We start from the raw sequence: 15,091 nt of genomic DNA on the forward strand, positions 1-15,091 counted from the left end.
TTACAGATACTAGATACCAGCTCTTTGCTCTCCTTGTTAATGCTAAAACTTTTTTTATCCTGCTAGCGCTCTGCATTTGTTTAACTGACCATGGGTGAGTTACTCACAGCTGTGGGATCTCCAGCACCAGGTTGTGCTCTGTCTCTCGTCACCCTGTACCTGTGCTCTGCTACACCCCACCCTGTATTATACCAGGCCTGCGTTCCTCTATATTGCATCATTACATTAGTTGCAAAACCACAGTGGCATTATACAAAGATAAACAAAAGTAAACCAAATTACCCACAGACACCTAGTCAATTAGAAAAAATGCTGTTACAGCTAAACCAAGTAAATCGAAGTTGCAAGAAGTCAAGAAAAGTTCAGAGAAAGGAAGTCTGGCCAGCCTCACTCCTGAGGCTCTGCGAACTGTACAGAGCTCATGGCCTGTCGCTAGCAATGGCAACACCATATTACAGGGCTACAGGGTCACAGTGAGAAGCACTAGTTAGTAGAAAAGCTCCTGACTTTACTCACTGTTACACAGCACTAATAAAATGTAAGTAAAACCAACAGAACTGCTGTGCCAGTCTCAGATGCGATGAGATTTTCCCACATCTCACTGAAGACTATGTAAAGATAATAGCACCTTTTAAGAGCAATCCTGAATCACCAGAGAAAGCCATGACTTCTAAAAAAAAAAAACCAACAAAAAAAACCACCACCAAGCTATATTCCATTTCATGTTTTCAGTAATTCTCAAAGATAAACTTTTCTACTTAAAAGTTCTGACACGCTCACCATGCCGTCAGCGAGCCCCTTAGACATCTTTCATCAGGTGATAATGCCATCTATCATCTTATTTAAATATAATAGATGATCATTGAATAACAAATATTGTGTGGTCTATATTATTATTAAATACACATTGTAACCCACTGTTTGACCAAAATTATTGAATTTAATAATGAAATTCTTCTATTGTCATCACAACTTGCATTTCAGAATGAAGTGTTGATACTGGTAGAAAACAAAAAAGTTCCACAACACCTACAGGTAATATTGGTGCTTGTGGACTCCAAATTTCCTGTGTTATCTGCATAAATTCTTATTAAATCCTTGAAGAAAGCTGAGCTTACAAACTGCTGAGCTGCTGTTGAACCCCACAGGAAAGCTGAGAACACACACGTTCACAAATGCCCCCTTAGATGCAGAAGAACCTCCTGCCCATTGCCGGCTTTCCAGTGCTTCCCTTGACTGTTCCGGTCTTTCTAATCTCTCTTTTTCTGTGAACTTGGAAAGGCTTACACAGCTTTGCCCAAGCATTTCATTTGAATCAATTCAGCATTTGATTTGTCACATAGGATTTTATTCAGAACAGTTTGCTAGATAGCATACCAAATTCTGTATCATTATGGCTGAACAGTCTGTAGTGAGGACAATCACTGAGAAGTTTAAATCCAAGGAATATAAACTGAAATTCCCCTTTAAGATATGTACGATTACCTTTTTAGAACTTGCAAAGAGGACAAGACAACCAAATTCTGGTATTGAATAAGGCATTTTTTAGTTAGTTAGAAGATACAAAAAGCACTACATACACAAGTCTCAATTATTAGCAGTGCTGAACTGGTTATTTAGAAGCCAACATGCCTTCCTCATACCATAGCCTGTCCCATGTAGACCTTTCCTCGTCCTTTGAGGGAAATACAAACATCCTACTCACCAGTTTTAACAGCTTAGTATTTATATCTCAAGCTCCCATCACTAACTTAGCAGTAAAGATATAAATATGTATATTACAGTTAGACTTCATGTTTTTCAGGTTTCATAACATTAAGTTAGCTTAGAAAAATGAGTGTAAGAGCAATAGAGAGGCATTAGCTTTCAGTTTGGCAGTCAGCATTTACAGGGAAAGATGCATCTCAATATGATGTTGAAATCAGTCGAGCTGTTTCAATTAGGCTTACTGCAAGATGAGCTCTGTGGGGACTTTGCAGGTAGGTATTATGCTTAGAACTTGAATTGTATATATTTTACTGAAATTGCACAGCGTAAACATCACAATGAATGAGCAGTCGTCTCAAACTGTGGAATTTGCAGCTTTGTCAATTACTCACATATAAAGGGAATTTTTCTGGCCAAAAATGTAAAATTGGAATAAGCAGCAACTGTGTTTGCAAAGAAAGAGAACATGCAGCTGATTTAAGTGTTTTGGACCCCTACTGAACCTACAGAGGGACCGACACAACAGGTGAACAAGAACATTTTGAATGTTCACATTCTTATGCACAGCACTGTTCAGCAGCTTCTCAACTTCAGAAGAGCAGGGCTGTGAATCAAATCTGTGCTGAACTTGTCAGCAGCAGATGCTCGTATCTGTGCACCAGCTTCATAACCATGGTCCAGCCGAGAGTTTGTAGGCTCAGCTAACCTGCTTATAAGTGACCTAAGCACCATCCCAACTGCCCCTCCTATGAATCCTCAAAACCAGATGCTCCCTCTGACATCCCGACAACTGTTAAGAACTGGTTAATATTTCATTAACATAAGGTCAGGAAGTTGCTTTACCATATCAGAAAACCCAGTTCTCAAGTCCTGCATATAGTCACTTAATTGTGTCTGCCTGGTTTACAAATTAGAGGAATTAACTGCTAAAAAAAAAATGCTACAATAGATTATTACTTTTCTCTATGCTGCAGAAAATAGTTCCAGATTTTATTGAAGTGTCAGGTATAGAATAGGGCAATTTTTCTTTAAAAGGCAAAATTTTTGTGTGGTGTTTTGTTGCTGCTTCTGCCATCTTTTCCAACCTTCTCACTTTGAGGCCAAGTTCAGAACTTATATTTGAGGCAGTATAAATTACATCTGTGTAAATAATGGTCACAGTTAACTCCCAGAAAGTCTCTTGTGGTATAATTTACCGAAGAAGATACAAAAGAACAGGGATGTAAATAGCTACAACAATTCGTAGAGAGACAAGAGAACATATAATTAGCATTGCCCTACCCGCTGTTAACTGCGCTAATTGCATTCCTTTCTGCACAACTGACAAGTATCACATCATATAGACATCTTCAGTGCTACACAGCTCCTGTTAAATTACCTCTGAACCTTAGCCCTTAAAAATCTCCCTCTAGTATTAATGTTGTCTCGTTTACTTCCTTTCTTCATCAGCCTACAGTCTTCTGAAGGAATGCTTACTAGAGTCTATGGAAGTGCATAGGAAGTGCATCCTATTTACAGGATACTAAGTGTCAAACACTCAATGTAAAACATAGCCATAAATTGGAAGGCAAAACAATAAAATTGTGAAAACAGACACAAAGCTGAATAAAGTCAAAAGACACAGGATTCTCATTTTGGAAAACAACAACATGAAATACTTTAAATTTTTTCATATCAAAATTGTAGAAAAACCCTTTTCCGTACAAAAACATGTTGAAGTGTCTAACTTAGCTTCTTATGGATCAAAGAAATAACGAAGTAAACACTATATGCATACACACTTCAAATAGGAATGCCACTCAAAAGAAAAATAAGCAAGTTATTTATAGCACATATTAATCACCATATTTAAATGGCAGATTACTTTATGGCATGAGACAAAAGCCTCTATTTATAGGGGGCAAAAATGTTATAAGAAAGAATAGTTTTTTCTAAGATAGTTAAATTTGCAATAATCAGTCTCAAATCTCTCTTGTTCCACTCATATCCCAACACACACAAAACATGCTGTATTATACTGAAGGTAAAATGTGGAAAGGCCAAAAAGCAAAAGAAAAATCAACCACACTGAACATTTAATGAGCTAAAACAAAAACCTGTGTAAAAGATTCATCTGCGGTAACAAGAACAAGAGGGGGTGTTGGACATGCAGACACAGTATAGGATTATTATGACAATAATCTTCAGTGGAGCACAATACTCACACACAGTAAGATTAGGAAAACTGCTACTAAAATACACATATGAGTAACTGGAGGAATAGAGGGATAAGACTTGGCAGGGAGTAGAGGGAAGCGCACTGCAGTACTGGTGAATCTCCCCAGTGACTTTATATTGTTAACTATTTACACGATAAACTTTTCATGGCTGCCTTTCTTTCCCTTCTTTGTAAAAAGACTGGTGCTGTTCTTAAGCATTTAGAACAATAAATATATTTAAGATTTATAGCCCGAAGTTCAGCCCTATTTATCTTACTCAGGTGAGCAGTCCAACTAAGCCCAGGGGAGGTACAAGAAAAATGTTCTCCTTCACAATGACACAAGAAACAATAGCTGACTTTAACTGTAGGACAGGGTAGAGTATACCACATATAGGTAAAACTGTCAACTTCAGATTTTTCTTAACAAAATGAAAATCACTTAAAATAAGAGCATAGGTAACCTCTGGAACTAAACTGAACATGATACTCACTAAGTGTTTTTCGTGATGACATTCTCAAGGGTTAAAGCCTTATTTAAAATATACTGTGAGGCAGGAAGTCAGATAATAACTCCCAATTGAATCCAGCAGGGTTACAAAGACACATTTCATATTCATAAGTGTCTTGAAATATTTTAGTTTTCTTAAACTGCAAATATTTGAAGAAATGTAGATAAACATATTTTAAATTCACAGCACTTTCTCAAATATGAAGTAGCAGATTAACGAAATGTCAGAACATCCTCAGCTTCAAAAACTGCTCTACCATTTTAGGTAGAGATTACCTACCCAAAAAAAAAAAAAAAAAAAAATCACAGCCTCTTACAATCTTACTTCTCAACTGCTGATGTATTCAGAGTATCAGCTTGTAAATTGCTCCCATCTTTAAAGATAAAACAAGCTCTTGCAAGTCATACTACCCTCCGCAAAATACCAGCTAAGATTACTTCATAGACTGGAGGAGGCTGTAGGAGGAAAAGCGGGGAAGGGAATCACAGGATGGAGGCTGTGCACTGTGCGTTCTCGGAGCTTTGGACAAGCTGAAAGGCCAGCAGTCAGAGAGGATTTCTGACTTGGTTCAAAACCATGTGCTTTTATAGCAAATGAACAAGCTAAAATCCTTACACATCAATCACAACCCATCCTAAACTGCTACCTATTCCATAAAGACAAAAGGTATAGGAAACTTAACAGAAACAAAGAAAAAAAAGTAACTTCTTCAACTGAATTATATACAGAAAGCGGTTATCCAACAGTAGCACTTTCCTGCGGTACCCTGTGTCACCTGGGGGACACTAGTGGAGATCAGGGAAATCACGAGAGTATCAAAGTAGGGCAATAACCAGAACTGTTGTCTTAAACACTCAAGAGAAGAAATGGTAAAAGACAGAGCAATAATTTGGAATTCAGTTAAAGAAAAGCATCTGAGTAAGAGCTGTTTTTTCAACATAAGTTTAACTATTAATTTGAAGGAACTTATCACTACTCAAAACTTCAGTTTGTAAAGTTTCCCAGTTTTACCCGGTCTAAATCTAGCTCAGTTCCCCCCGTTGTTTAATGTGTTGATCATCTGAGGCCTGATTAGAAAACAAAAGGTCTCTCCATACACCTAGAAGCAATGAGGGGGCAACCAGAGCTAATGTCATATTTGCCCCCTTTGCAGAAGAAACTGCAGCCTCAAATAAAATCAGTTTCAAGGATAAAAACGTTCACGGTATGGAGGAGGGAACAGATTATACAGTTCTTTGAAGGAATTACTACCAAACTACTGACCACATGAAAGAGTTTTGCTAGTAAGTACCTAACAGACACTACAAAAGGGGCTAATTATAAATTATCCTCACCTCTAGACTGCCATCAGCCCACTCTTAGATTTTATACTAATTCAATTCAACATGATTTTGCTACTAGTACTCCCATTAAAACATTTAATTTAAAAACCATGCACACCCCATTTTTACAGCCATAAGTGTCAATTACGCTTCTGACACCCTTATAGAAGAGATTACATACTGCCAGGCTGATCACATAGAAGATGCAGAACTACTTAGCGCAGACCCATCAATCTCAGAAGCTCTGTCACCTCTTTTCAAGTTTCTAACTAATAAACACTATTTCAAAAATTAATACTTAAAACACGTCTCCCACTGAGGGTTTATATCATGTAAAGAAAAGAAGCACGATTCTTCTGATCGCAGCCACCCCAAAGATCACACCACAAATGCAGCCGTAGTAATGAGACCCAGGGAGGAAAAACTACAGACTGCCAGCTGAGAATCTGATCTTTTCCATCACAAGTTAAACCCATAATATTTGCAGTATTTGTTACCAAAAATGTGCTAAGATGTAGTTACTAACAACACACACATTTCTTTTAAATAAATACATCAAGCTTCACAGGAAATAAGAGAAGAATTCTCAAGTGAAAGTGACACATGGCTTCTGGACAATAACGGTTATTTTATATCTTGTCCCGTGCAGTTAAAATACAAGTGCGAATTAAATGATTGTTCAAGCAAGCTGGTATTTCTTTCAACAGTGCTGTAGTTTATATCAAATGACAAAACTGGATTCAGTTCTGCCTTGAAACACATGCAGTCGGTGATGGCAGAATCCTAAAAACCAGCACAAGTCATTTATCTTCCATCAGAAGCGGACGTCCCCAATAGGGGATATACTGTGGTATTCAGATAAAAACAGCAGCAATAAATATAGGTGATTTGAAAAAAAATCACTGTTTACAGATTAATCTACAGATGTTACAATAGGGTTTTACAAATGTAAGCCAAAGCAAATGCTTTATCATTCCAGTGCCAGCAAGAGGAACAAACAAGGAAAAACAAAGAACAGAAAAGAAAGAAATTCAGTTTCAGGAATCAGACCCCAAGTATTTAGAAGCAGATGGGCACCTAGAGAGTGTAGAAGGTGTGATTTCTCTCCTTTACACAGCTGCTAGTATTGCAGAGACAACAATGTTGTTTAGCGTTTCATACCTTATACATAAAGCATGCCTAATGGTTCTGATTTTATGCATAAAAAAATGAAAGTTTCATGCAGCTGCTTCTCAATTACGCATCTGGTTATTGTTTTGCAGCTGCAAAGCTACCTCAAAGAAATCTAAAATATAGTGTGACAAGGCTGGAATAAATACCAGCAGTCATCTTGTACCTTCCTTGTGAAATGTTGCATTTTTTTTTTTACCACTTGTTAAAATTCCTGACTCAAGAGCTAGGGCTTCTGTCACCACCTTCTTTTATAAACAAAAATCTACTAATATATTTAACACAACTGAAATTTGTAAATGACCGCTTTCGATGGCACACATTAAATATAAAATTCAGCACACCATTTCTAGAGTATTTTTTACTTTGTGTTGTTACTTCCAAGTAGCTATTTTGGTAATTTGATCAGAAATCCAACACAGAGAACAATAAGTCAGCACAACATTAGTGTCAGACATCTGAAATGAGATTTTGATTTGTTAGCTCCCTAGCCATTACTCATATTACTATAAATCTATTGAATATGAAGACATTTGGTGACGAAGAATGGTTATAAAATAACCAACTATTGTAAGCAGTCTCAAGCTTGCATTTAGTGACTCATGCTCAGCATGTAATTTTCTAACAAAGGGAACAGATAAGAAAAATAGAACAGATTTGTTTTTCATAACAATGCATTTGAAATTAACTATTTCTGTAATTCCTCATGAGATGGAGGGTCCTTCGAAGAATTTCCATATCTAAAAATATTAATAAAGCAACAATTTGTATTTAACTTGAAACGGAAAGGCTTAACTTGAAACAACACAATACCCAGTGGTAAGCTCTGACAAAATCTTTTATTAATTTTTTCTCAAAACTCAAAATCACTGTTAGATAAGCTGGAAGTTTTTCTGCCTGCTTTTCTGGCATGCAGGATGCAACACATGCAGCCATTACCAACAAATGCATGTGCTTTTAGACAGCTGCCCATTTTTCACACAGGTGCCAAGGGCTTATGTGGAAAAAAGTTGCTAAGCTGAAGAGGGGGAACAAGGCATGCAGTAAAGCTAAGTGAGAGCCCCCGTGCAGGGTTTACCAAGGATAATCCACTGCTTAAATACTGCTGTGCTTAAAGTTTTGCCACTTCTTAGCAGCCTCTGAGAAATAAAGTTTCTTAGCACAAAACTCAGAGGAAGGAGGGAATCAAGGGGGAGGGAGAAGCAGCAGGAATTACAAGATTCAAAACCAACCACACAAAACACGTACACACAGAGGAGAAAGCAGGAGCATTTTAAGGCTCATGTCCAGGGATAAAGGCCCTGCTACACAGCAGGGGAAACAGCCATTCTGTATGAAATCCTCAAATGGAAACCGTAATTCCACCTTAATTGTGCCTTTGTGTGCTTTAGCTTCCAAGACAGATTAAGCTAAAGCACCTAAAAGCAATCTGAGAGCAAATGAAGAATGTGCATAAAAAGACCTACTATCAAATAGGTACCACACTCCAGACTTGCACTATATCTGTATCACAGCAAATTCACCACGACTTTCTAAGAAAATCCTTAGTAAAGCAGGTTTCAGTGAATACAACCCTTAAACACCTTTCCTAACTGCTCTCATTTTCCATGACTGATTTTTTCACCCAGTAGATGGGGTAAGTAAATTGGATCAGTGACATATTGATTATTAAGCCTCATACAAAAAATTCCTTTAAACAACGGTGACATACAAGGCATTGCCTTCATAACTTCTACTCTAGTTATTTATTCTCATTGTTTCCAGATGAGTGAGATTTTTTTTAAATTGTTGGCACCACAATTAAATTTGAAAATTTTTCCAAAGATCAAACCATTTCAAAGTTGAAAAATACAGAAAAAAAATATTACTCGAACTGTCAGCAATCATTATTTATTTTCTGATCATACACAGAAACAGATCATACACACATCATACACAGAAACATTAATTTCTATGATCGCTGTGTCAAGCAACAGGTGGTCTAAGCAAAGCACTTCACCAAGCAAAAATAAAGTATGCACAGAGACATACAGTGGCTGTTAGCTGTACACAACTGCTAAATATTTGTTGTAAGTAGGATAAGATAAAACTGACCGTTTAACACAAAAAAGGAAGAGGCTTTTCTCTATCAGAACTCATAAGGTGGAAGATGGCATTAGGAAGAAAGAAAATAGATACAATAAGGAAAGGGCTCTAAGAAAGCATAGGAAATTGGACAAGGGACAGAAAGAGATTAAAACTATAAAAGACAGCAAATTTTGTGGAGTTTTGAAATGGATACATTCACGAGGTGCCTATGAAGAGTGGGAGTAAAGAGAGTCTTAACAGGTATTTCCTATTAATGACAAGTTGCAGGAAAATGCAGATTCCCTCTAGTCTCAAATTTCACCACTCAGACACAGCAAAATCCATTAACTGAAAACCTGCTAAATGGAATAAGAGGAATACTCGCGCTCAATAATGCTGAACATGGTTCAAAGGCAGCTCATCCACTACTAGTTTTCTATTAAATTTAAAAGGTTGTTTTCTAAATACTTACCCATTTGAGAATAGAATCATATTAGTCAATAACTTATAGCATTATTTTGCCTGAAAGGATAGTTTCAGAAAGCCATAATTTAAGTATACAGAACTTTAATAAAAGCTGTCAGAGAAAATAAGAGGACTTATGGGAGAACTGTTCCTTAAGAGTGAGCAAGTTCATTGCGTACAGCTCCATGGAACACTATTTCAGCAACGCGTGATTTTTCAACATATGCAGAGACGCATAAGCCACGGGTCTCTAAAAAATAACTAGTTATAACCACTAAGTACATAGGGTTTTTTGAGAAATAACTCATTACGCACAGGTGAAAAATTATTCCTACACAGCGAACCATACAACGGAAAGAAATAAGGAAACCACAGAAACGCTGAAGGAGGCAATTCCTCTCCTACCTATCCTGACAGAGAGAAGAAAGAATTAAACCGTGTAAGCAAAGCACATGATGGCAGTAAAAAAAGGTCATCTAAGTAGCTAACAAACTCAAAAATTGAGGAGGAAATTCAGTCACTTAAAGATAACTTTAACAACAGAGGACTGGTCTGTAGGGGATACTCATAGAAAAGCTATTCCTGGTATAACAAAACACCCCCTAAACTCACATTTCTAGTATCCTCAGAAACATCAGGTTCAAGGATCTTTTTCATTTTTCCTAACATAAAAGCTTCGATTAAATGGAAAGAGAATTGTCACCAACAATTTCTTCATAATATATACAAAAAAGGACATTACAAAGCTAAAGATCAATTTTTGATCCCTTCTAAACATACACTGCTTTTAAGTGGCTTTTTTCAACTCGTACTGGAGAGATGAACTTTCACATAAGGGATCTAAAACAGCATGTAGAGAAGCAGCCTTCCGTCTAAATTAAACATAGCCAAAGGGGAAAAAGGCAGCAGGCTGAGACAGGAAGGAGACCGGGGATCACATGACTGAGCACTCTTTCAGTATTCGAAAAACTGGTGAATAATAGGTGACAGGTAAATGACCTCATGGAAAGAGGCTTCAATAAACCTCTTCTGTTCTTTATAAAATACATGTTTACCTCTCGAGCCTGATATAAAAAGCATGCCTTTAGTCCAAAGCCGAATTTTATGACTTCCCTCATGCATAAGGCAATAGAAATAGGATTTGCAGAGACTATATCTTGTTATACAATTTTTTAAAGAAGAGTGAATAAAAGCCTTGCACTCAATTCAATTGCATTTTTCTGTGATAGAGTGTGAACACTGCACCTGACTGATTCCTAAATGTAATGAAACACTCTAAGTGGCAATGGGCAGCACTCTCTTGCTTTTGTTAAAGATCAGAAAAAGAAAAGCATGCCAAGCTTCCAGCATCCATTTAGGATTGTCAGCATTTTCCTCCACCTCTCTAAGTTCTCTCCTGATTCAAAGAGCCAACTGACAGTAGATAGTAACACCCTCCAGCATAATTATAACCCCTCTCAGCTTTGTCCACCTACTAGTTTAAAATGACGGTTCCCTTAATAACTTCTCCATCAGGCAGAACACAAAGAACAGTGCACGAGCTGAAGCAGACTTAAGGGCGTCTGGTGGGGAAGGCTTGAGAAAATGACGGACCCGGAAACGATGCCCAGCGCACCTGCCCGATACAAGCAATGAAAATGCACACACACTAATAGTCTGGGTATTTGTATGCATATATAAGGATTTTTTTCCTTTTACCAATACTACAGTATGAGGAAAAGAAAGAGCAAGAAAGGAAATGCCGCCTTTGGCTAAGCAAGCCCATAACATACCACGGCATTAAGTGAGAATCAGATCAGAAGGCTTGTGAGTTAATGCAGGAACAGCCAGATGATCTTACATTTCAGACAAAAACTCAGCTCCCAAATATTTCACTTTGTTCTGTTAAATAGCTGCACTAGAACAGTAAGAACTTGTTTACAGGTTGTGTTTCTTCAGATGGCAGATCAAGCAATGCCATACTGTTGTAGCAAAACAACACATCTTTTTCTTTTCTCTCTTAAAAACCTAGGAATTTTAACATGAAACACAAAACTGTTTGTGACTGCATTTCTTGGTATTCTGTAAATATCGCTTTCTCTACAAGAGTTGCACCTGAAAATTGCTTAGCACGTAAAAGGCAATGAATTCCTTGGGGACTAATTCTGTATTCCTTATTGTGTACAACTTCTTTTGAAGTCAATATTAGTGATGTCATTTTAATTTTCTTCACATCTGCCATTCTTATCTTAGAAGAAAACACACCAATCCTTTAATTCCATTAAAATATCCTTGTAGACTGCCTTTCGTGCTGTTGGTAAGATTTGAAAATCTTTGAGAAAATTACTATTCACTGTATCCAGTGTACATATTAATAAAAATAGAGAGCAAGAGAGGAAATGAACAAACCGTAACAAAACTGCTGATCCTGGATAAAGGCAAACCCTTTCAAGAGCACTTGCATTAACACCTTCCTGACAAGTGAAGACAGAAGCAAAAACTATCTAACCCTATCTCTTTCCATTGCACCAACAGGAAATCTAACAATAGGAAAACTGGTGACCACAGGCATTGCAGCAGTACAGACAGCTCTGCCAAGCCTGTACTATTTAGTGAAATTGTGTGAATACCACATTTCATAAAGACTTCCATGGCAGGAACTTCTATCCCTTTATCTGTACCCCTTTATCAGACACACAGACCCAAGTGAGTAATGTAATGCTGTAAGATTGCAAAGGAGAATAGTTGTTTCTCCCGTATTTATGATGACAGGTCTATAAAGAACCTCCTTTCACAAGAAAAATACTGAACCTTTAACTCTGAAGTTTTGATAACTTTATTCTATTTTTATCTTAAAAGTACACTGGCAAGCCTCCATTCTTGTTTGCAGAAGCTGAAGTTAAGGACAGCTGCAATGTGGCATACAGTATCTAAAACACCAGATTTTTGAGCAGGACTTGGCAGGGGTGATTGGCCTCTCTTTTCAACATCTTCTACTGCAGAACACCTGTCCATCAAGAAGCAGCTGCCTCCATTGGTTATTTTCTTTTGGAATATTTGGTACCTCCTGTAGGATGAACTCTTTTGTTTCGCCCATAACTTTTTACTTTGTGTGGTTGCATATTCAGAAGATGGCAGCCCATATCAAATTGTGCAGATAAACCTGAGTGACAGAGATACTACTAGTCTGAAGGATCATAAAGAAGATAAGTCTGATGAAATCTTGGAACAGCAATGACCACGGCAGCAGAACTTGTCTTCTTGGTGCTTAGTTTTCAAAGTGCATGTTAGAAGTACAAGGACAGCACACTATCAGAATGATTACGAGGACATTGTTAATTATTTAGTGGATCAATAGAGTGCGTCAATCATTTCAACATGAAATAGCTTCCACACGATAAAGCACAGTTCTTTAATGCCCAGTAATGCAGCGTGCTTGAATGTAATTATATAAAATGAAGAAAAGTACCACTGATTAATAATATTTTGAGTGTTAACAAGTCACAGTTAAAATACATACAATTTAACTGATAAAGTTTGATTAGCAAGTAATTAATTTTTTTTTTATACTTCGCTTTTCATTATTTAAATTTCAACAGGTTTGGGGTTTTTTTTATAGACCAATATTTCCGTGATTTGCAAAGCAGGCAAACTACAGAGGATATTTAAAATAAATCTGGCATCATAAAACAGAACAGGTTCACTTATTTCTCCAAATAGTTATAGGGATCAAGAACAGTAACAGTTATTGGATAGACAAATCCATTTATGAGTATAATCATGACTAGGAGAATTTAAGTGCTCTAAGATTTGGAAAAAACAGCCACAACTTCAGTTAGCACTTCTTGATTTTCTCAGACATCCAGACATGAGAAAACCCTCCAATTCTATGAGCTTTGCTTTGTGTCAATATTTTTTTAGTTTGCACTGCCAAATGACTATAACAGTAGCCTTTAATGTTTTTGTTTCAAATATATTTTCAAATACACTGGTTGACATAAGAAGGTTTTAATTACTGAAAAATGTATCACCTTAATAAAGTTATAAAGAGCTCACAAGACATTATGCCAATCGTATTCAGCTACTTGAGGCCTGATGAGATCTTTGATCTAAGTAGTGTTAATTTACTTTCCAGTGTGCAAAACTGAAATGCATTTAACTAAGTGGCTTGTGCATTATGTAAAGCATAAAACAAAGAGTCTTCCTGTTACTAGACAATTAGACTACAGTAATGTCTGTCCTCTAACATTTTGATGTATGATATATTAACAAAAACTAAATGAAAAGAGGAAAACTACGCAAACTACTATTAACTTAAAGTAAAAAACTTCTTTCAGAGTTAGAATTAGGTGACAAACATACTTGAATGTATTTCCTTTTCAGAGAAAAGGTACTACATAAATTCATTTCTGACCCACATTAACATCTTACATTCACCACACTAAAATGAGGATGTTGTCAGAGAACAAAAATGAAGTTCCAGAAGCACGGTCTTCTCTCTCAGACACGGTCAAGTCCCTTTGTGATGGTAACTCAACTCACCTTTATTTTCTCCATATGGACAAACATACACATAAGCAAACATACATTTTTATAATTCGCTCCTATGTATTTTATGTCTTCATAGAATCATTGAACAGTTAAGGCTGCAAGGACCTCTGGAGACCATCTAGTCTAACCAGCCTGCTCAAAGCTGGGTCAGCTAAAGCAGACTGAGTCCAACTGGGTTCTGAATACCTTCAAAATGGAGAGTCCACAACCTTTTTCTTCCTTTGCTTTTAAATAGAGCATTTTTTTATTTGAAAACAAGTTCTTATGCATGTTCATTTACTTCAGTTCCTTAAGTTATATCAAGTATACAACAACAAATAATTTACTTCAGAAACCATACATGAAGTTATTCTGAACTCTGAGTTATTCAAAATGACATAAATAATGTTAATTAAAGAGTGCATACAAAACATTTTAGAAATAAAGTCCTAAAGAAATATTACTGTTAGAAACTATTGTTCACATATGAAATTAGGCATACATTTATGGTCTGGATAATATATCAAACCTTTTCAATAAGCATCAATTTGAAGATTGTGTACAACTTATTAGAAAGCAATTTATTTTCCAGATTGCTATCTAGTGAAGCAGATTCCTCCCATTATCAGCCGACTTACTTAGTCTCTGAGCAGCCTCCAGGGCATCATTTGCAGAATCAGCTACAAAGAATCTCTGAACTGTAACCCCATGGTCTGCCATTAGTTTTTTGCTTTGGTACTCCTGCAGGTTCAGCCATCGTCTAGGGGTTAATTGAACAGCCTAGAAAAACGAGAGGGGAAAATAACATAATGCTCATTAAGAACAGTTCATGAGACAGCCAACTGAGCTCTTCCACCTCATGGTTATCTCAAACCAGCAGTTAAAAAACAGTGTTTCAGAGAAAAGGTAAAATACGTATTGATTTACCTAAGTGCTGTTTCTTAACATTTGTGCATTCAAAGCGCTCTGAAAGCTACAGATATTTTTTAAAAGCTACACAAGGCTCACTGGGTGATCTTGGCTAGACAAAATGTCTTGCATTTAATATCAATGCAGACTGGTAAACTTGGCTTGAACTCTTAAAGTCTATTTATGTTTTTATATTACCCTCTGCTATAAAAATATTAACAGACTGTTATTTT

General features: G+C 36.7%; 1 protein-coding gene across 1 annotated transcript in view; it reads right to left on the reverse strand.

Moving 5' to 3' along the window:
- Positions 1–15,091, reverse strand: part of SUCLG2 (succinate-CoA ligase GDP-forming subunit beta) — a 133,137-nt gene that overhangs the window by 91,269 nt on the left and 26,777 nt on the right. The window contains exon 2 of the mRNA XM_054216103.1: positions 14,588–14,729. Within this exon, the coding sequence (XP_054072078.1) occupies positions 14,588–14,729 (142 nt within the window). The remainder of the gene's footprint in view (positions 1–14,587; positions 14,730–15,091) is intronic.

Source organism: Rissa tridactyla, chromosome 10 (genome assembly GCF_028500815.1).
Source record: "Rissa tridactyla isolate bRisTri1 chromosome 10, bRisTri1.patW.cur.20221130, whole genome shotgun sequence".
Taxonomy (NCBI): domain Eukaryota; kingdom Metazoa; phylum Chordata; class Aves; order Charadriiformes; family Laridae; genus Rissa; species Rissa tridactyla.